We start from the raw sequence: 22,439 nt of genomic DNA, 5'->3' as shown, positions 1-22,439 counted from the left end.
CAGGACAAATGAAACACTTCTGTGGCCCCCTGCCCTTTTCTCTGTTGGCTACACTTGGGAACGTCGTTAGCATGTCCGTGTGTGCAAACTGCAAATGTAAGCAAGCTCTGTTATGGGCGGAATCTAAACTAAAGCCCAGCCCCTTTGCAAGGTCCTCTCAAACCTGACCCCATGCCTGTCTGCAGCGCAACCCACAGTCCTGCTGCCACCCGAGGCTCCGCGCCCGCGCGCCGCCTGCCCCGCGTCACAGCCACTCTGCTCTGACACTGGGCGTCATCTCCTTCCAGGACACCCTGGAGATGTGTTCCCGGGAGACGGAGTTTAAGAGCATCCTCTTTGCGCTTTGTTACTTTCACGCTGTGGTGGCAGAAAGACGGAAGTTTGGGCCCCAGGGGTGGAATCGCTCCTACCCCTTCAATACTGGGGACCTCACCATCTCTGTGAATGTGCTCTACAACTTCCTGGAGGCCAACGCCAAGGTACGGCTCCAGCCAGCACAGGCGCAGGTCAGGAGGGCGCCTCTGAGAAAGATGATGGGGCATCAGCATGGGGAGATGGGGTGTGCTCACTGGGGCAGGTCTACAGCCCCCCAGGGGGCGTGAGGAAGTGCAGGTTTGCTGCAGGGTCAACCCCAAGAGCAGCGTGAGGCCGAGGAGGAAGTACCATGAAGGGAGAGGGGTGTGGTAAGAGTAGTGAGAAAGCTCAGGAAACCAAACTATTAACCGTGACTCACACTTGGTGTCAGTCAGTCCCATGGGAGTCTGTCCCAGCCCCCTTGTGTACTCCCAGCATTGCTGGGGGTGGTGATTGGCAGAAAGAGACCCACCCTCATCTGCTACAAGCTCCCAATTTAATTCACCAAAGACGGAGACCTTCTTGTGGTGGTACACACAGCTCCTCGCATAAGCACCGTCTTAAGCATGGTCTTGCTGAAGCTGAAGAAGCCAAATGCTTCCTTCTTCCTTCACCTCGCCTCCTTTGTCCCGCCCGATGGCTCCATTTTATGAGCCACTGACACCAATGATCCACGCTCTTCAGTTTAGGGGAGACCAAACAGCCTCTGCAAGGCCTCTCCCTCTTTCTCTGGGGACAGTGAATCAGGCCCAGAAGCAATGCTCTGGCTCTGGCTCCAGGGTCCTGGGAAGTCCACCACAGAACACACCATCCCTTCACCTGCCTCGAGGACCCAGGCTTCCAAGTGGCTTTCCTGCCTAACGCTAACATTCATGAACTTGTGTGCTGTATTTCACTCACTCTGAACTTTCCAAAGAGACAATTAATTGATAAACTAATTAATGGCAGCGAATGAAAAAAGTACCCACGTCTTTGCTCTCCTCTACTTGACCTTCGCAGGTTTAAAGGACCCGTAGGTAGAGCCTGACTTCACTGCCACAGTTAATGACGGTGAACGAGGGCAGGCGTGTGTGCAACAGTGCCTGTGTCTTACCTCTTCTCACCCTTTGATCTAACTCTTCCCTCGTTTAATGAGCTCCCAGAGGTGCTCGCTCCCAGAGGTGCCTGACCTTGCTGGGTACCAGGGAAACACGGATGAATAATACTCTGCTCCTGGGACTTCCCTGGTGGTCCGGTGGTTAAGACTCCATGCTTCCAATGCAGGGGGGTACGGGTTCAACCCTTGGTCAGGGAACTAAGATCCCACGTGCAGTGCAGTTCAGTCAAAAAGATTTTTTTTTAAAAAGACGTTGCTCCTAATCTCCAGACCCACCACATCCTGTGGCTCACATCTGGTCGGCCCGAGGCCAGCGTGCAGGGCTTCCTCCCTTCCTGTCTCAGGTCCCCTACGATGACCTGCGGTACCTCTTCGGTGAGATCATGTATGGGGGCCACATCACCGATGACTGGGACCGGAGACTCTGCAGAACCTACCTGGAGGAGTTCATCAAACCAGAGATGCTAGAGGGAGAGCTGGCCCTGGCCCCAGGGTTCCCACTGCCCGGCAACATGGACTACAATGCCTACCACCAGGTAGGGACCTGGGTCTCCCTTCTGTGCAGCCCAGGAGGACTGGAGATGCCTGGGCAGGGCCAGGGGAGGACGGCTGAAAGAGCCGAGCTCACATGCAGCGTGGCTCCCAGCCTGCTCAATTTGAGGGCTCCTAGAGGACTTCTAGCCTCCAATTAATGACAAAATTGAACTTTCAGAGATCTTTTTATTCTTGACGTTCGGTTCAATAATTCTATTTGTTGCTCTTTTCTACGAACAACATCTCGGGCATTTACTTGATTGTTTTCATTCAGGATATTGACAAAACCATTAGGAGCAAAAATTCAGGTAAGAACTTAGCCAACTTTAAGTTTCTATTAGTGGTTCAGAATACCTTCAGAGGGACATGGTCTTGTGCAGCACACCACTCACCCCTCCTGCGCTCAGAGGCATGTACACACACACCAAGAGAACATTCTCATGGAGCTTTTTCATACTGTCACTGTGGGTTTTCATTTTACTGTTCAGTTCAGTTCAGCTGCTCAGTTGTGTCCGACTCTTTGCGATTCCCATGGACTGCAGCACGCCAGGCTTCTCTGTCCAGCACCAACTCTTGGAGATCGAGTCGGTGATGCCATCCAACCATCTCAAACCCTGTCATCCCCTTCTCCTGCCTTCAATCTTCCCCAGCATCAGGGTCATTTTACTTTTACTTCAGTTATTTTTAAGGTGTGCATCTTTGCCTATTTAGCCCACCATGAAAATGTATTAAAAGGCAATTGGAACAAACAAAAAGAACTTGTTTGTTGCTTGACTTTAAGATTCCTAAAAGAACTCTTGAATAACAAACTTAAGGGAAACAGTGGTCATAGGAACGTTAATTACAAGCTTTACACAAATTTTTAATTTCTAAAGTTTAAGAATATGTCATAAAAGTCACTCAATCCAGAAAACTAAGTCTATAAGAAGAAATTAAAAACAATAAGACTCTTGAGAGTAAATAAAAGGAATTTTTAAAATAAACACGTTGAAAGCTTTAGCCAAGAAAGTTGTGCAAGAGCATCCCCTACTGTCGGTCGACGGAACAACTTGACCAGAGGCTGGAGAAGGTGTTGGAGCATACGGTGGTTTGCAGGCTTCCCTCTCTGTAATCTGTCAGCTAATGGATGGTTACAGGGCACCTACCAAGAGTCCAGGAGCATGTACCGGGTGCTGGAAGAAATGTGAAAATAAACACGCGGATTTGCCTTTAAGTAATGAGCCATCTGTCACTTACACTCTGCTCTGTTGCTGTTGCATGCTCAGTCACGTCTGACTCTTGCGACCCCATAGACCACAGCCCACCAGGCTCCTCTGTCCATGGGATTTCCCAGGCAAGAATACTGGAGTGGATTGCCGTGTCCTTTGATCCCGACCCAGGGATCACACCCGAGTCTCCTGGATTGCAGGCAGATTCTTTACCAACCACTGAGCCACCTAGGAAGTACCACTTTGCTCTAGATGGGCCCTGCTCTGACCCACTGACTGCCCTGCAGAGGACGGGTCAGGTGAGAGAGGGGAGATACGTCTGGCTGGTTTTCAAGTGAGCTTGCCCTTGACTTTCAGTACATCGATGCCCAGCTGCCCCCAGAGTCGCCCTACCTCTACGGCCTCCACCCGAACGCTGAGATTGGCTTCCTGACCCAAACGTCGGAGAAGCTCTTTCGCACGGTGCTGGAGCTGCAGCCCCGGGACAGCCAGGCTGGAGAAGGAGCAGGGGCCGTGAGAGAAGAAAAGGTACGTGGAAGGCTTGCCCTAGATATTCTGGGGCCTAGTACTGCCCAGGGCGGCGCTTCTCCCGTGGGCCTCGATGGGATGCACGGTGCAGACCGCAGGGCGCACATCTTCCGCTTCCGCGAATGGTCCAGCATTGCTCTCCTAGGGCCCCGCCCCGTCAGGTGACCTGGTGGGCCCTCAAGTTACCTAACAGGAGGTACCCACTTTCGGTGTGTCAGTGCTTTGCCCATCCACCCCAAATAAGTGAAAGTCGTGTCCAACTCTTTGTGACCCCATGGACTGTAGCCCTTCAGGCTCCTCTATCCAGGGGATTCTCCAGGCAAGAATACTGGAGTGGGTTGCCATTTCCTTCTCCAGGGGATCTTCCCAACCCAGGGATCAAACCTCGGTCTTCTGCATTGCAGGCAGATTCTGTACCAACTGAACCACTAACCCCAAGGCAGATTTTATTCCCATTTGTCAACCCAAGTGAAGAAAAGGCAGGGCTGAACAGCTGTGGTTTGGGGACCTTGAAAAAGACCTTGTGGTTCCTTGGCAAACTAAGCAATGATGGGTGGGGAGCTGTTCTTAAACAGCCCACCCTCACTCGGCCAACTAGATGCTGGTGAACTCGCTCGTGTTTCAGATGAAAATGTGGTCTCTCTGTATGAATGACAGTCCCAGAGCCTCCTAACATACAAGTAAGTGCTGCTAAGCACAGCACTTTCCGAAACTAAAGGTAGATGGAGGAGAATTCTTGGGCAGAAGAGCAGAGGAGGGTGTGGAGTGGGTTTAAGGTGACCAGAGGCAACCTGGGCACTCTGTCCCTGATGAGGGCTGAGCAGAGGGCAGAAAAGGAAGGAGCTAAAGTGAAATTTGCCTGTGATGCTTCTCAGGACGAGGCAGCTCAGTTCCCAAAGGTCGCATCTCCTTCACCCCGCCTCCCCTCCACAGTCCTGCCTGGTTTCTCTTAGTTAGAGATTCTCTGGTACTTGGAAGATTATGGATTAAGAAACCCGGAGCTATCAAACATTTTGGCTCCAGAGACTGATTTCAGGAAAACAAACTGACTGATAGTAAAGGAGCTGGATGTTTGTTTAAAGGTATAGAGTGATGTCATTAAAATGACTCAAATGTTAATATGCCTCGGAATGAGCTGGGGAGCTTCGGATAGGTTCTCAGGTCTAGGGTGATGCCCAGGGATGTGCAGCCTTGCAATGGTGATGCTGGTGAACCTACTTGGAGAAAGCTGCTCTAAATCCCGCAACTCAGCCTGTTTGACCTTTTGACGCATAGGGTATAACTCGAGAAGCAAAGGAAGATAGGAAAGCTTATGTGGCTCAAAACTCAAACCACCCACCTAGTATCAATAATGTTCCTAGCTTCACCACAATAAAGAGTAGCCTCCACTCACCGCAACTGGAGAAAGCCTGAATGCAGGAACACAAAAAGACCCAGCGCAGCCAAAATATAAATAAATAACATTAATGAATTAATTTTTAAAAGTTCCTAGCTTTTTTAAAAATGAAAAGACTGGGACTATATAGAGTTGGACTGTGAAGAAGGCTGAGCGCCGAAGAATTGATGCTTTTGAACTGTGGTGTTGGAGAAGACTCTTGAGAGTCCCTTGGACTGCAAGGAGATCCAACCAGTCCATCCTAAAGGAGATCAGTCCTGGGTGTTCACTGGAAGGACTGATGCTAAAGCTGAAACTCCAATACTTTGGCCACCTCATGCGACGAGTTGACTCATTGGAAAAGACCCTGATGCTGGGAGGGACTGGGGGCAGGAGGAGAAGGGGACAACAGAGGATGAGATGGCTGGATGGCATCACTGACTTGATGGACCTGAGTCTGAGTGAACTCCGGGAGTTGGTGATGGACAGGGAGGCCTGGCATGCTGCGATTCATGGGGTCGCAAAGAGTCGGACACGACTGAGCGACTGATCTGATCTGATCTGATATAAGTGATAGGCTTAGGGTTCTTCGGGCAGCGTTCAAATAAGTTTCTAGTTCTTGTCATTTCCTTATCTCCTTCTTCTAACCACTTCAAGAAACAGTGTGTGTGTGTGTGTGTGTGAGACAGAGATGAATGAACTATGATCACTTGCCAAACTAGAAGAACTCTTTTGCAACACAGCTATCAGGAAGTGTGCAGATTTTTACTAATACACAGAGTTCTAATCTATGGAAGGAAAAGAAGGAGAGAGAAGAGAGAAAGGGGGAAAAGGACACAAAAGAAATTCACGTGATAATACAAATGGCCAATAAAAATAATAAAATATTCTCAACGTCACTTGTAACTAAATGAAGTTAAGTGAAATATGTTTCACACAATGGTAAAAAAGTGGTTTTCCATATTAGGAGATCCAGTGGTGACAGCATAAGAAGACAGGCATGCTCGTGCCTGTTATACGGGTTTACATTACGAAACAACTTGACAATAGCCACTAAAGTTTTAAATGTTCATGTGTGTTTCTCATAATTCTATTCCTTGGATTTCAACGAGTGGAAACACTCAAAAGGGCACAGATTTTATGATAGATATCTTTATTGCAGAGTTGTTTATAGTAGTAGAAATGATAAACAAGTAAACCAAATATCCATCAGTAGAGAAATGACTCAATAAATTATTTTGGCACATGCCAAAACAGTGAAATAATATATACTATTAAAAAAAACAACAAAAACAACAAGGAAAATCCATATGTACTAACAAGGGAACGTATTCAAGATCTATTCGTAGGTGAAAAAAGCAAGCTGAGGGACTTCCCTGATGTCCAGGGGTTAAAATTCTGATCTTCCACTGCAGGGGGGCTGGGATTGATCCCTAGTAGGGAAACTAACAGCCTGTAGGCCATGAAGAGCAGTCAAAAGAAAACAAAAACAACAGGCTGAAAAAGCTATGTGTGTTATGATTCCACTAGTGATTGATAGAGAAAGAAGTGGAGGGGAGGGGGGAGAGGAAGGGACAGAGGAAAGAAGTGAGGCAGGAAGGAAGGTGTGACGGACATGCAAAAAAGGAGATGGGCGGGTGGATGGTGGATGATGGATGGGTGGACGGACGGACGGACGGACGGATGGGGATGATGGGTAGATAGAGTTATATGCATTGAAGAACACCTGCAGAAATTATAAACAGATAATTCACAGTGGGTTTTCTTTCCCCCTTTCAGGGAAGAGGCAAATTTGGTGGAGAATTTTGCTTTTAGTATCAGATTAAATATTTAGATTAAAAATATGTAGCATTTAGATTTTCACGATAAGCATTTGTTATCAGAGGCGTTTGCTTGCAGAAATGAGGTAGACCACACCCCTGGGCACCCCCTGCTCCCATCTGAAGGGTGCACTTTATGTCTGAGGATCCGCTCCCTCCTCAGGCTGGCTCTCCAAATCCTCCACCACCTGATCAGTGACAGAGAGAACTCTGTGTCCCCACCTTCACCGTGTTTTGAAACAGTTAACTCCAGACTGTCCTTTCCTTCCTTTGTGAGTAATGTCCAAACGGCAGCTCGCTGATACAGGGCTTTCTCCCAGTTCAGCTCAGCAGACAGAGGCGTGATGTAGTTTTAGCCATTTGTCTTCTGGTCCAGCGGCAGCTTCCAGGTACCATTAAAATTCCATCCCAGTTTTCGCTGTGATAGCACCAGAGACCCATCTGTGACACGGCAATGAGTTTTTAACTTTCTTTTTTCTAACATCAGCTCTTTTCCTAGAGAACGCGTTGTATGTTAACAACACAAGGCAAAGTGAATATTAATAATCATGTACATATATAGAGTTCTTTCTAGCTCTCAGATGCCGCCACATTCATCAAACCTCTTTTGGTTTTGATCTCTTCACCAGCCCCGGGAGTTGGTGGGGGAGAAAGACACGGTGGTGATTTTTATAGATGAGAAAATGGAGGCCTAAATGACTTGCTTAAATTCACACGGGTAATACACAACAGCACTTGTTAACTCAGTCAGGGTTCTTTGGTTGTGAAGAACAGAGACCAATTTGGCTGAGACAGGCAAGAAATAGCTCGTATTGAAGGAATCCACCCAAGAAAGAACAGAAACCACAGTGACTCCGGGTCCCTCAGGGAAGAATGGTGGACCATCCCTTCAGAGAGCTTCCCTCCACTTTCTGCACCTGAATCCTGGCTTGAGGTTCAATTCTCACACTCCTGGAAAACATCATCTGATTGGCCCACTTGAGTCATGGGAGGGCTGGGCATGGACCGTGCAGCCAAACAGCGGGGAAAAGGTAATTTCACAAAAGGAGACGCGGCCCTGTTACAAGAAAAGGGGGATGAGATGAAGGAGCCAGAACGGAGTCCACCACACACGTCCACCCGCTCGCCTGACTCTGGGCTGGCACTGGCTCCCTGGCCCCTTCTCTTTACCCCCCAGCGCCCCTCTCCCTGCCCCTGCCAGCCACACGTTCTATTAAACCTGCACTTTCTCATTTTCCTTTGTCTGCTGACAGAGCTCCTAGGCCTACTTCAAAATGGCAGACTCAGCCTCCCCGAGTGTGCGTCAGTCGCTCCGTCATGTCTGACTCTTTGGTGACCCCATGGACTTGCAGCCCACCAGGCTCCTCTGTCCATGGGATTCTCCAGGCCAGAACCCTGGAGTGGGTTGCCACATCCTCCTTCAAGGGAGAAGCTGGAGCCTCGTCCTAACCACGTGTTTCCCCTTCTGGGGCAGGTCAAGGCGGTCCTGGAGGAAATACTGGAGCGGGTGACAGATGAGTTTAACCTCCCAGAGCTGATGGCCAGGGTGGAGGAGCGCACCCCCTACGTGGCCGTGACGCTCCAGGAGTGCGAGCGGATGAATGTGCTCACCAGAGAAATGCAGCGCTCCTTGCGGGAGCTGGACCTTGGACTAAAGGTGGGTGAAGCCAGGCTGGGGTGGGGCTCTGGGGAGCTGGAGCACAGCAGTCACAGCAGCCTCACCACCCAGGAAGGTGCCCCTCCTAGAAACGGAGTGTGGCCCGTCCACAGGGATGGGTGAGACAGGCTCCGGAGCCGGGAACTGGGCAGGTGGACTGAGCTGTGACGGGCAAGCTGCCCAGAGCCCACACGCTCTGAGCTCCAGGCAGAAGAGAAATCGACACCCAGTGTCTTCTGCTGACGTGGATGGCATTGCTTTCCCAGGAGGTAGAAGTGTGTGTGCTGCTGCATCGAAACACAGGGTCTAGACATCCCGGACCACCTCCCCGCTCTACTGCGTCCTCAGCGTGTGACCTCAGAGTGACTTAAGCCCCACCCCGTCCCAGTTCCTTTACCTGTAAAACAGGGCGAGTGGTCCTGCCTCGGGGGGCTTTGGGAAGGATTCAATAAATCTATTTGCATGGGTTTCCCAGTGGCTCAGTGGTAAGGAATCTACCTGCCAATGCAGGAGATGCGGATTCCATCCCTGGGTAGGCAGATCGCCTGGAGGAGGGCATGGCAACCCACTCCAGTATTCTCGCCTGGAGAATCCCCATGGACAGAGGAGCCTGGCGGGCTATAGTCCATGGAGTTGGTTGCAAAGAGTCAGACACGACTGAGTGACTAAATGATAACAGCGTAGAATGTTGTAGAACAATGCCTTCATGTGGCAAGCACCCAGAAGTGTAAGTACACACAAATGAGTTCCATTCCAAGAGCGCATTTATAAGTCCACTTGGCTCAGAAACCCAACAAAGTTAGCCTAGGGACCCAACTAACACAAACGACTATATAGCACTGTGCTGTAATAGGTTTATAATCCTTTTCACACCAGTAATGCATAAAAACAAACACAAAAAATAAAACATTCTTAATCTTACATCACAGTACCTTGAAAAGTACAGTCGTCCAGCACAACAGATGGCACACAGGGCTGGTATCAAGTGAACAAGGCAGGAAAAGTTACTGATGGAGGAGGGAGAGCAGGAAGGAGATGGTAGAGCTGAAGGGTTGTCAGCAGTAGGCGACGGAGGGCAAGCTGTAATGTCACTCATGCCTGACGTGATAGATGCCTGACACTGGCATCTTTGAAAGTTCACAATTTGAAGGTTCGTATGTAGGGGACTTACTGTATTATTACTGCCCCATCAGGGGAAGTCCTTCATTGGAAGGACTGATGCTGAAGCTGAAGCCCCAATACTTTGGCCACCTGATGTGAAGAGCCGACTCATAGGAAAAGACCCTGATACTGGGAAAAATTGAGGGCAGGAGGAGAAGGGGGCAACAGGAGTAGATGGTTGAATGGCATTGCCAACTCAATGGACATGAGTTTGAGCAAACTCTGGGAGATGGTGAAGGACAGGGAAACTTGGCTTGCTGCAGTCCACAGGGCCGCAAGGGGTCAGACGTGACTCAGCAACTGAACAACAATGATCAAAGGAAAGGAAAGAATTTTAATCTTTTGCAACCTCATGGTTATGTGAAGCGTCCAGGATGCTACACAAGCTCTGAGCAATGAGAGAATCCCTTATTTATACCACCAGTTATTAAGCACATCTACTTCATTCACCATCAGAAAATTCCATCAAGTGCCCAGCACAAAGCCTAATGGAAAAGCCCTGCTAAAACCATTCAGCTGGACAACAGGCAAGTGGGAGGGCCTGCTGCCATTTAGGAGCTGAGGGAGGCAGCTGCTGTCAGTTTACAATGGCACACTTATTAAGAGTTGTATCTCCAGGCAGAGGGAAAGGATGGACCCAGTTTCATAGCTGGAGGCGGAAGCTCAGTCCAGCCCTGAACATCCAGGGCTGTGATACGCTGCTGCCCTCACATCTGGCTCTTGGAGTTACATGACCACCATCGGGCATGCAGAGGACACTCAGCCCTGAGCGTTTTCACGTGTATTCACATAGAAAGAGTGAAGTAGGCTGAGAAACCTGAGTGAGTTGGTTTTTTTAATCTGTTAATTTGCCTTCTGCCCCAATATGGACAGACGGAAATAAGGGAAAAAGAGGGATGGGAAGAGATGCTGAAGATTGATGTTGCTCCATAATGTTTTAAAATTACACACCGGCTTGCATCCTGTATCAAAGGAAGTACAGAATTTCATAGAACAACCTCAAATGTAAATAAGGACCTTGGCTGTCATTTTATGTGGCTCGGTTCCTGAGATACGCAGGTTGATATTGGTAATTATCTTTAGTTGCTTTGTTGCAGTCTTAGTTTATTGAATCCATGCAGTTTACCCATCCAGCTTCCAATTCATTCTCTCATTTTTCTTCCAAGAGCTTTTGCTGGGGTTTGGTGTCATGAATTTCAGCGCGTGCCTAGGTGAGGATGAAGGGGGTGGAGAAGGAGCTGCTCTTTTCTTCCAGTCTAGCTTGAGAAGGCTGGTAGATGGGCAGCCTCAGCTCTCACTTCTGCCTGGAGGAGGCAGTGGAGACCGATGGGAGCCTTCCTCTCCAGACGGACAGTCTGGCGGGAAAAGAAACATAGAAAATGATCACAGTACCAGGCACGACTGATTGCAATAAGGTGGGAGGAAAAGGGAAGAGACAAGTGTGGGGGAGGAGAAGTGGCATCCAGGGGGCTTTGGAGGAAGGGTAGACTTATGACAGCTGATGATAAGAAGAATCTGCTGAGTAGCCCTAAGCCTGTTCTAAGAGTTAACTTGCTTTGGCTGGAGCAGAGAGTCCACTCAGATGAGTATGAGTGATATGGTAAACTTCAAAAGGAAGAAAAGAGCAACTCCTTTGCTACCCAAAAGGTACTAGCTGAACTGAGAGGCACAGCACTCAAACCTCTGAGAACTGTGGGAACCCCACAGCACACAGCACGCAGAAGTAACCCTCTGTGCAAGGTCCGCCATCCACAGCCATGGATTCCACAGAGAGGAATTCAGGAAAGAGTCAGACATCTGGCTCTCAGCCTTTCACAACGAAGAGCCAGGTCCTGTGAGTATACCAGAGCCGATTGGCCAAAGGCACTGACTCATATTAACCAAACGCACGAAAGCCTGATGTACGAAACTGTCAGCTGTTGCTTTATTCCTTTACAGTCAACTAGGTTATAACTTTCAAAGGATCTACTGATGGCAACTTGCCCAGAAAATCTCTGCCTATGTAAGAAAACTACAGGGGAAGCTAAATGCTTATGCACTGTCCAGGATAGTGGGCTTCTCTGGTGGCTCAGATGGTAAAGAATCCGCTTGCCAATGCAGGAGACCCAGGTTCGGTTCCTGGGCTGGGAAGATCCCCTGGAGATGGGAATGGCAACCCACCCTCCCTGCCTGGAGAATCCCCATGGACAGAGGAGTCTGGCAGGCTACAGTCCATGGGGTCGCAAAGAATCTGACATGATTGAGCCACTAAGCACACACATTCAGGATGGTAGCCGCGAACGGCAGGTGAGCACTTGAAATGTCCACACTGAGGTGTGCTGTGTCAGTCACATGCCAGATTTCAGAGGCATGGGGCCAAAAAGGGAAAATACCCCATTCATAATTTCTATGTTGATTGTATATTAGAATATTTGACATTTTATATATACCACATTAAGTAACATATTATGAAAATTAAATTCACCTCTTTTAAATTTTCTAAAGTGGCTACCAGAAAATGTAAAATTACACACATGGAATATTTTGAATTTTTAAAATATTGATTTTTTTTTTTTTACTGATTTGGCTGCATCCAGTCTTAGTTGCAGCACACAGGACCTTTGTTGCCTCATGCAGGCTTAGTGGCTCCGAGGCATGCGGGATCTTAGTTCCCCAAGCAGGGATCGAAACTGCATCCCCTGCTTTGCCAGGCAGATTCTAAACCACTGGACCACGAGGGAAGTCCCAATTTTGTGAATTTTAAATGTAAAATTACCCATTCACAACTTGTGTTACATTTCATTTGGGTCATGCTCTCGTAGATGGAGCCCTGGCCAGTCCAGTGTCTGGGACTGGGAGCTGTTTTTTATTATTCAGATGTGTGATGACATCAAACATTTCCCCCCTTGACCCCCGCACCCCACCCCCCACTATGCTTCCGTGGCTAATGCCCCTCCTGACTGACAGATTCTGTTTTTCTAAACGTGTGAAAGATATTCAGACGTAAAGCCCAGCACGACGACTTGAGGGACTACTCTGGCACTTTACTTTCTCCCATTGTCTGTTGACTTAATAGTTCAGCTCTTGCTCTGGCCATTTAGTGACTGATGATCACCACCACGCAGGCAGCTTCCCTGGCCCACATGCCTGCTAGAGTGCATGGATGGACCAGCTGCTGTCACCCACAGTCTGGGCGCCAGACTGGCCGGGGTGGAACCCACATAATTCCCCATCTTTCCTGCCCATCTCATCACCCCCTGCATCTCATACGAATGACAGCTGGTTGCAAAGACCATCTTCGTAGGGAAGGAAGGGAGGACCAAGGCTGACCTTCAGGTCAGGGGGCAGCCTGTAGCCCCTAGAGAAGGGCATTTTTGGGCATTGCTGTGAGCCTGTGAGCCCAGAGCACCAGCCACTTCCCACCCCCAAGAAGGGACCTTTTCTGGCCGTCCAGAGTCCTTCAGTTTGGACTGGAACCTGTGAATCTGCACTCTCCACAAGCTTCCTCACTTAAAGCGATGAAGGCTTAGAGGGAAAATCATGTTTTTATTTTTGTTGTTGTTCACTCATGTCCAACTCTTTGTGACCCCATGGACTGCAGCACACCAGGCTTCCCTGTCCTCTATCTCCCAGAGTTTGCTCAAATTCATGTCCATTGAGTTGGTGATGCCATGCAACCATCTCATCCTCTGTTGCCCCCTTCTTCTCCTGATATCAAAGAAAGACTGAAAACATTTATTTATAGGGACAAAATAAGCGCTTAAGGCCACATCCAGGTAGCCCTTGTACCTGTGATAAAGTACCCCCCCGTCTTCAGTTCTCCCCGGTTTCCCTGCAGTGTAGACAAGGAACAGGCCAAGCACAGGACCCAAAGTGTGGTGTCTTTTTAAGGATTTAGTGTTTTCTTTGTACATTTTCTTTCTTGACATGTGAGCAAATAAGCATTTGATTTAATTTAATGTAGTGTTTTCTTTGTACATTTTCTTTCTTGACATGTGAACAAATAAGCATTTAATCTGTGTTCCACACGACCCAGGCAGGAGGAGTTTGAGGATGTGGGGGTGAACAGATGGAAGCAGATTTCTCTATGCGGGTAGCTGGAATCTTCACGAAAGGCTTCCTTACCCACCATTTGGCCCCAGAGACTTCCTGGGTGCACCCACCCCTGCCCCCAACCCCCGCCTCTACCAATCTGGCCGTGCCTGAGGAGACGAATCTTTGTACACCTTTCAGGAAGTGCTGTCCCAGGGTCTGTAGGTTTATTCCTCTTCTTCTAAGAAAGAGATTTGAGTTACACTGCGCTAATTTAGTGTAGGGCTCTCTGGGTTCTTCTCGACCCCTCCTTTGAAAATGAGTTGTTTCTACTTCCACTCGAGGTCATGGGCAGATCTGAGTTCAGAACCCTACCCACCAGATGAATGGCTTCTTCTTTTCCTAAATTGTTCCTGTTTCACTCTCAAACAAGCAGAACCTAAGAGATGACACCTTCCTTAAGGCTCCATCACTCGCACATTCAATTAGTAAATGTGAACTCGCTGTCAGAATAACTTACAAGCAGATGTGAGGAATTTTTAAGGAAGCCAAGATACACATTTTGTGCTTCCCTGCTGTCAAAATGACCTTAGATTTCTGAAAAGTGTTAAAAATTAAGTATTGCATACATATTTTGTATTATGACTTTATTTTTTAGAGCAGTTTTAGGCTCACAGCAAAATGGAACAGAAGGTGCAGAGTGTTGCCATTTACTCCTCCCCCCATGCCCACCCCCCACCATGCACAGCCTCCCCACCATCAGCATCCCCACCAGAGTGGTCTGTTAGCTACAGCTAAATCCACACTTCCATCACAAGCCTCAGAGTCACCTGTGGTTTTTCTTAGGATTCACTCTTGGTGTTGTACATTCTACGGATTTGGACAGAAGGATAATGACATGGGGGCTTCCCATGGTAACTGGTGGCTCAGTGGTAAATCCACCCGCCAATGCAGGAGACACAGGAAATGCAGGTTCGATCCCTGTGTCTGGAAGATGCCCTGGAGGAGGAAAGGGCAACCCACTCCCGTATTCTTGCCTGGGAAATCCCATGGACAAAGGAGCCTGGCGGGCTACAGTCCTCGGGGTCGCAAAGAGTTGGACATGACTTAGCAACTAAACAACAACATAATGACATGAGCCACCGTTACAGTGCCTTACAGAAGAGTCTCACTGCCCTAATATTGCATTTATTTTATTCTTAAGCACATGACTTCTTCTTACAACACATATCAGAGAAATGAAGGTTTACAGGACCTCAGTTTTCAGAAGTGGCACATCTCTGTGTGAGACATGGTCACACAGAGCTAAGGGGTTGAATTGGTTAGAGAAGATAACCAGGCAATAGAGGACTTCTCCGTACCTGCAGATGACAGTGGCTGGCAGAGTCTAGGGCTCCGTCTGAGTTCATCTCTACCAGTCTGTCGGCCACAGCCCTCAGACGTGCCAAAGGACTGGGACATTTTCATCCTAGTTTTCCCAGTGGTGCTGACCCAGTTTTGTTAGGTCATGCTGTAGGATGAACCCACGGTGGGAGACCTTACCTTCCCATCGACTCACGACAGCATTCACAAGTACAACATACTTCCACAGATGCAGCCAGACTCAAGAGAACCCACAGCACTGTGGTGGAGAAGCAAATGTATTTGCTGTATTATTTATAAAAGCACTCTATGTGAGTGTATTGGCTGTTGAAAACTTAAAATTTTTATTTTAAAAGGAAAATTTAATACATCCTATATCTTTTTTTAAGTCTATTGGACTTTTTTTTTTTTTTTTGTAATGAATCCTGGTTTGTCTATGTATTTTTTTATGCACAGTTTAACAAGCATGTACTCTTATATGTCCATAAACAGGTTTTATTAAAACTGCAACATACAGGATTTTTAACACAACCCTGACAAAAACATACACAGTACAGTTTAATTAGCACACAGAAAACTAGGCCTTTCTGTTTAGAACAGTGCTGTCCAATAGAACTCTATGTGATGATGGGAAGATTCCACGTCTGTGCTAATAAGGGCACATGTGACTGCTGAGGACATGAGCTGCCACGAAGGAACTGATATTTAATTTTATAGTTCTAAGTCATGCATGCATACTCAGTCACTAAGTCTTGTCCAACTCTTTGTGACCGCATGGACTGTAGCCACCAGGCTCCTCTGTCCATGAGACTTTCTAGGCAGGAATACTGGATGGGTTGCCATTTCCTCCTCCAGGGGATCTTTCTGACCCAGGAATCAAACCCACATCTCCTACATGGGCAGGAGGATTCTTTACACTGAGTCACCTGGGAAGCCTCAATTTTAAGTCACTTGTGCTTAAATAGCTTCATTATACTGATGGTCATCATATCAGACATGAAAGGCCTTGTTGGGTACCCTATTTCCTGTGCAGAAACCACTGAAGTAGAGATGACACCTTCAAGAAACTGTAGATCCTTGGCATAACTAAGGTTACAAAGTTTAAAGACAGTTTTCAATGTTAATCCTCCATCACAAATTTCATCCAGCAATTGCAAGAGGGTCCCTAAAAGTTGGCTATGTCTCTAATAGCTTGGTTTCTGAAGGAAATTCTTGATTTGGGGGAATATAGATCCTCCTGGCTTTGGCTTCTTGCATTTCATGGGAGGTGCTCACTGGGACACCCAGGTAGACCCTGGGTGGGGGGTGGTGCAAAGTGCATCATCTGCAGGCTGATCACACACACATTGTCCCCTGCCCCCTGGCTGTTTGTCTTCAGGGAGAGCTGACCATGACCAGCGACATGGAGAGCTTATAGAACGCTCTGTACCTGGACACAGTGCCAGAGTCCTGGGCCAGCAGAGGCTGCTGCAGAGGCTGGAGGAGAACAGAGGAGCCCAGACGTTAGGCTCGGGTGGAATCAGTATGGGCTTCCCTGGTGGTTCAGTGCTAAAGAATCTGCCTGCCAATGCAGGAGCCACAGGTTTGATCTGGGTCTGGAAGATCCTCTGGAGAAGGAAACGGCAACCCACTCCAGTATTCTTGCCTGGAAAATTCCATGGACAGAGGAGCCTGGCAGCTTGCAGTCCATGGGGTCACAAAGAGTCGAACTCAAGTGAACAACTGAATCAGTGTGGAACCCACAGGTAGTTTTAGGTCCAGAGTAAACCTAAACTACCATCAGTGGATAGGAGTAGACTCTGATATCACTGGAGCAGGGAAAGTTTTAAAGGACTAGCCTCTATGAGACAAACCTACAAATCAAGTGCTAGACAGGGACCGTCGTTGGGTCCCCCACCTCTGTAGTCATCTCCTGTCTCCCCCAGCATCCCCAAGCCAGCTGTTTCCAGGGACCTGCCACCCCTCACCTTTTCCCCTCTGGCTATTTGTCTTCAGGGAGAGCTGACCATGACCAGTGACATGGAGAGCTTGCAGAATGCCCTGTACCTGGACACGGTGCCAGAGTCCTGGGCCAGACGAGCCTACCCTTCCACGGCAGGCCTGGCAGCCTGGTTTATGGACCTGCTTAACCGGATCAAGGAGCTGGAGGCCTGGACAGGAGACTTTGCCATGCCCTCGACTGTGTGGCTGACGGGCTTCTTCAACCCCCAGTCCTTCCTGACGGCCATCATGCAGTCCACGGCCCGCCGGAACGAGTGGCCCCTGGACCAGATGGCCCTGCAGTGTGACGTGACGAAGAAGAACAGGGAGGAGTTCAGGAGTTCCCCCCGGGAAGGGGCCTATGTGCATGGCCTCTTCATGGAAGGCGCTCGCTGGGACACCCAGGTAGACCCCGGGTTTGGGGTGGAGAGGCAAAGGGCATCACCTGTAGGCTGATTACACACACATTGCCCCCTCCCATAAAGTCCAGTTGCTAAAAGGGGCGCTCTGGAGACTTCTGTCCTGGATAACCTCTGCTTGAGGCTGTCAGCTCATTTCCCTGCAGCCACAGTCTGAAAGCATCAATTCTTCGGCACTCAGCCTTCTTTATGGTCCAACTCTCACATCCATATGTGACTACTGGAGGAACCATAGCTTTGACTGTATGGACCTTTGTTGGCAAAGTAATGTCTGTTTTTTAATGCGCCGTCAAGGTTTGTCATAGCTTTTCTTCCAAGGAACAAGCATCTTTTAATTTCATGGCTGCAGTCACCATCCGCAGTGATTTTGGAGTCCAAGAAAATAAAGTGTATCACTGTTTCCATTATTCCTCCATCTATTTGCCATGAAGTGATGGGACCAGATGCCATGATCTTAGTTTTTTGAATGCTGAGTTTTAAGTCAGCTTTTTCACTCTCTTCTTTCACCTTTATCAAGAGACTCTTTAGTTCCTCATTGCTTTCTGCCATTAGGTGTCATCTGCATATCTGATGTTATTGATATTTCTCTCAGCAATCTTGACTCCAGCTTGTGCTTCATTCAGTTGCATTTTGCATGATGTAATCTGCGTATAAGTTAAATAAGAGGGTGACAATATAGAGCTTTGACATACTCCTTTCCCAACTCTGAACTAGACTGTTGTTCCATGTCCAGTTCTAATTGTTGCTTCTTGACCTGCATACAGGTTTTGCAGGAAGCAAGTACGGTGATCTTCTGATATTGCTATCTCTTTAAGAATTTTCCACAGTTTGTTGTGATCTGAAGGACTTCCCTGGTGGCTCAGATGGTAAAGCGTCTGTCTACAATGTGGGGGAACCAGGTTTGATCCCTGGGTCGGGAAGATCCCCTGGAGAAGGAAATGGCAGCCCACTCCAGTACTATTGCCTGGAAAACCCCATGGAAGGAGGAGCCTGGTAGGCTACAGTCTGTGGGATCGCAAAGAGTTGGACACGACTGAGTGACTCCATACAGTCAAAGGCTTTAGTGTAGTCAGTGAAGCAGAAGTGGATGTTTTTCTGGAATTCCTTTGCTTTTTCTATGATCCAATTCTGCTGCTGCTGCTGCTAAGTCACTTCAGCCGTGTCTGACTCTGTGCGACCCCTGAGACGGCAGCCCACCTGCTCCCCTGTCCCTGGGATTCTCCAGGCAAGAATACCGGAGTGGGTTGCTATTTCCTTCACCAATGCATGAAAGTGAAAAGTGAAGTCGCTCAGTTGTGTCTGACTCTGAGCGACCCCATAGACTGCCAGCCTACCAGGCTCTTCCGTCCATGTGATTTTCCAGGCAAGAGCACTGGAGTGGAGTGCCATTGCCTTCTCCACTATGATCCAATGGGTGTTAGCAATTTGATCTCTGGCTCCTCTGCCTTTTCTAAATCCAGCTTGTACACCTGGAAGTTCTCAGTTCACATACTATTGAAGCCTTGCTTGAAGGATTTTAAGCATTACCTTGCTAGCGTGTGAAATGAGCATAACTGTGTGGTAGTTAGAACATTCTTTGGCATTGCCCTTCTTTGGGATTGGAATGAAAACTGACCTTTTCCAGTCCAACAGACTACCTCCCATTTTTTCATTACCTTGTTTCTGAATAATAATAAAACCAAAAATACCACCTCAAAGCCTATATCCCAGAAAGCGTTGAGCAAAAAGGGAAGGGTAGGATGTCCAAAGTTCCTCTTCTCCATAAAACAAGGGCATTGGCAAAAAGAAAAAAAAATGTATGTATTAGATATACCGAGGTCTGTCATCAGCATAAGGGGTTCAGGGTCACCTAGACAGAGGTGAGGGATCTGTGAATCTCTCTGGATGATCATCTCCCCAAGTGTGTTCGGAAGACACTAGCGATATGGGAGATGGATAGGTTGCAAGAAAAGGGTCCTGTGGTCAAAGTAAGTTTGGGAAACACTGGGATAAATAACGTGAAACTTTTTTCTTTACTGCCAGGTCTTCTTGTCTTCAGTGTGCATGGTAAAGCTTCAAGTACAGTGTATGATAATACCAGTAGGCTTTGTGTCTTGCTAACCTGAAGTCCCTAGCACCTAGCATGACATCTGGCAAATAGCTGCATTCAGCATGCTTACTAAATGAATGATAAAATAAAACAGAGATTCGAGCCCTAAAGAGATTCACTTACATGTGACATATGACCGCTTTAGGAACTCTGCTTCAAGAAGACATTCAGGCTGAAAACAAGTAGGAATATGTTGTGCACCCGCTCCAGTGCATGGGCTTCCCTGGTGGCTCAGTGGTAAAGAACCTGCCTGCTAATGCAGGAGACGTAGGAGACAAGGGTTGGATCCCTGGGTCGGGAAGATCCCCTGGAGGAGGACGTGGCAATGCATTCCAGTATTCTTGCCTGGAGAATTGCATGGACAGAGGAGCCTGGTGGGTTACAGTCCATAGTGTTGCACAGAGTTGGACACAACTAAAGCGACTTAGCATACACCAGTGCACGCCACCTTGGGTTGTTGAGAAAACCTTGCAAGGGGATGGGCCCTGGGGCAGCCTGGCCGTCCCAGTCTCTCTCTCCTGGATCTCCCGACAGGAGCGAGCCTGCCTGTCCAGGCTCAGGGCCTGACCTAAGAGGTGTTCTCTCGAATCCTTGTCCTCAGGCTGGGATCATCACCGAGGGGAAGCTGAAGGAGCTGACACCTGCCCTGCCTGTGATGTTCATCAGGGCCGTCCCTGCGGAGAAGCAGGACTACCGCAGCGTCTACCCCTGTCCTGTGTACAAGACCCGTCAGCGGGGACCCACCTACGTGTGGACTTTCCAGCTGAAGACTAAGGAGAAGCCATCCAAGTGGGTTCTGGCCGGAGTCGCCTTGCTTCTGCAGGTTTAGCTTCCTGCAGAACCCCCGAGGAAGCAAAGTTGGGCTGGAGGCTGCCCAGAGGGACTGGTGGGTGAGGGCTAAGACCACAGCCATAGAGAAAGATAAGAAATGGACAGTCACAGTTCTGAAGAGCTCCTTTGGGGAACTCGAGAGAAGTGGCTAAAGTGAGGTTGAGCTGGAGGAGTCTGGACCTAGGAACCAGAGTAGAAGAGTTTCCTAACACTGGCCCTTTCCTAATAAAGTGATTTGCTCTTCAACTGTGTTTGGCCCAGGCTCTGAGTGTTGCAGGGTCAGAAGTTATTGTGACAAGACCGAGAGAAAGAAGCCACAGATCCCTGAGCCCTGACATTGTTACATGACCCCACATCCAGTGCCCTGGTTTCCAGCTAGTCCGTGGGCCAGCGGCCCCAGGCTCACCTGTGAGGGAGAGTCTGTATTTTAACAAGTGCTGCAGGTGATCTACGTGCATGTTACTCTGGATCAGGGGGTCACCAGACTTTTTCTGTTAAGGATCAGAGAGCAAATATTTTAGGCTTTGCAGGGCATGTTGTTTCTGCACAACTGCTAGGTCTGCCACTGTAACCCCAAAGGAGCCACGGACATACATACGTAAGTGAGTGCGGCCACATTTCATTAAAACTTTTTATTTACACAAACGGGCAGTCAGCCATAAGGGAGGTATGCGTGCAATATTTGGGCTTCCCCGGTGGCTCAGAGGTAAAGAATCCCCCGGTCAATGCAGGAGACGCAGGTTCAATCCCTAGGTCGGGAAGATCCCCTGGAGAAGGAAATGGAAACCCACTCCAGTATTCTTGCCTGGAGAATTACAGGGACAAAGGAGCCTGGCGGGCTACAGTCCATGGGGTAGCGAAGAGTCAGATATGACTTAGTGACTGAACAACAACAAATATGCAATACCTATCTTCAGGTAGGCCCCACATGCGCTTATCAAGTGTTTATCTAACATCTACTTCTTGCTGGGGACAAAGCCACAAACAAGGTAGGTTGCTTCCTTGTCTCTCTGTCATCTTTCAGATCATTTAAGAGGGGCCCAGGGAGAAACCTTTCGCCTACAGCTTGCTCACGTACAATTTTCCTCGATTTTCCTACGGAACACATTCTCGCTGGATGCCCAACAAAATCTATGGTTTCCATGAGTTGTAAAGCTCCCTTTGGGGCTTGTTTGTTGTCTGGGCAGGCTCCCTGTTCCCTCTAGGATCTTTATTCCCATGTATCCTTGGAGAAACATTTTTTAATTAATCGCCACTTAGCAAAGTGTTTCTTGAGCAGGTATCAGAAGCCCCTGGAGGACTCGTTAAAACAAAGTTTTGTGGGCATCCTTCAGCGTTTGACTTCGTAAGTCTAAGAAACTGCCGATGCTGCAGATCCTGGGACCGCACTTTGAGAACTGCTTACTCCAAATGTAGAATCGCACCCTCCTGCAAACCTCTGCTATGAGAGGACAGAATCTAACGCCGACTCCACCGTGATCTCCCTGCTTTCTGCCTTGTGGTCTCCACACCCTCAAAAGAGGGCCCTCCCTCCTCATCTTTGTGCCAAAAGGGAGGTGATACATTCCTCCAGAATCCAGGGATTCCAATTTAAGAGTCATCTCTTCTGCATCAACCAGAAAAGTACTTTCTGCTCTTTGCTTACAGTTTACAGTTTCTTGCCTAGAGTTCTTGTTTCCAGGGAGTCAGCTCTGTCCTCATCAGCATCATCCTGCCTGCCCCTCACTGGGAACAGTACGGTAAGAGCAGGCAGAGGAGAACCAAGATGGAAGGGGAGTGGTCTCGCTGAACAGAGCAGGACACCCTGGGTCATGTCACTTTCGAGGACAAGGACAATTGGACAGGTTAGATGTATGTGTTAACAAACCTGAGTTATTGAGTCGCTAAGTCACATCTGACTCTTTGCGACCCCACAGACTGTAGCCTACCAGGCTCCTCTGTCCAAGGGATTTTCCAGGCAAGAATACTGGAGTAGGTTGCCATTTCATTCTCCAGAGGATTCTCCCCACCCAGG

The 22,439-nt window shown here is 48.4% G+C and overlaps 1 protein-coding gene across 1 annotated transcript in view; it reads left to right on the top strand.

The window, feature by feature from the left end:
- Nucleotides 1–20,870, top strand: part of DNAH9 (dynein axonemal heavy chain 9) — a 288,583-nt gene extending 267,713 nt beyond the window's left edge. The window contains exons 64-69 of the mRNA XM_055576493.1: nt 288–479; nt 1,795–1,986; nt 3,550–3,720; nt 8,390–8,572; nt 17,102–17,491; nt 20,196–20,870. Coding sequence (XP_055432468.1) covers nt 288–479; nt 1,795–1,986; nt 3,550–3,720; nt 8,390–8,572; nt 17,102–17,491; nt 20,196–20,423 — 1,356 coding nt within the window. The 3' untranslated portion in view covers nt 20,424–20,870. The remainder of the gene's footprint in view (nt 1–287; nt 480–1,794; nt 1,987–3,549; nt 3,721–8,389; nt 8,573–17,101; nt 17,492–20,195) is intronic.
- The last annotated feature ends 1,569 nt before the right edge of the window (nt 20,871–22,439 follow it).

This window comes from Bubalus kerabau, chromosome 4, assembly GCF_029407905.1.
Source record: "Bubalus kerabau isolate K-KA32 ecotype Philippines breed swamp buffalo chromosome 4, PCC_UOA_SB_1v2, whole genome shotgun sequence".
NCBI lineage: Eukaryota > Metazoa > Chordata > Mammalia > Artiodactyla > Bovidae > Bubalus > Bubalus kerabau.
The sequence above is the reverse complement of the archived record's forward strand: the minus strand, read 5'-3'. Positions and strand labels throughout refer to the sequence as shown.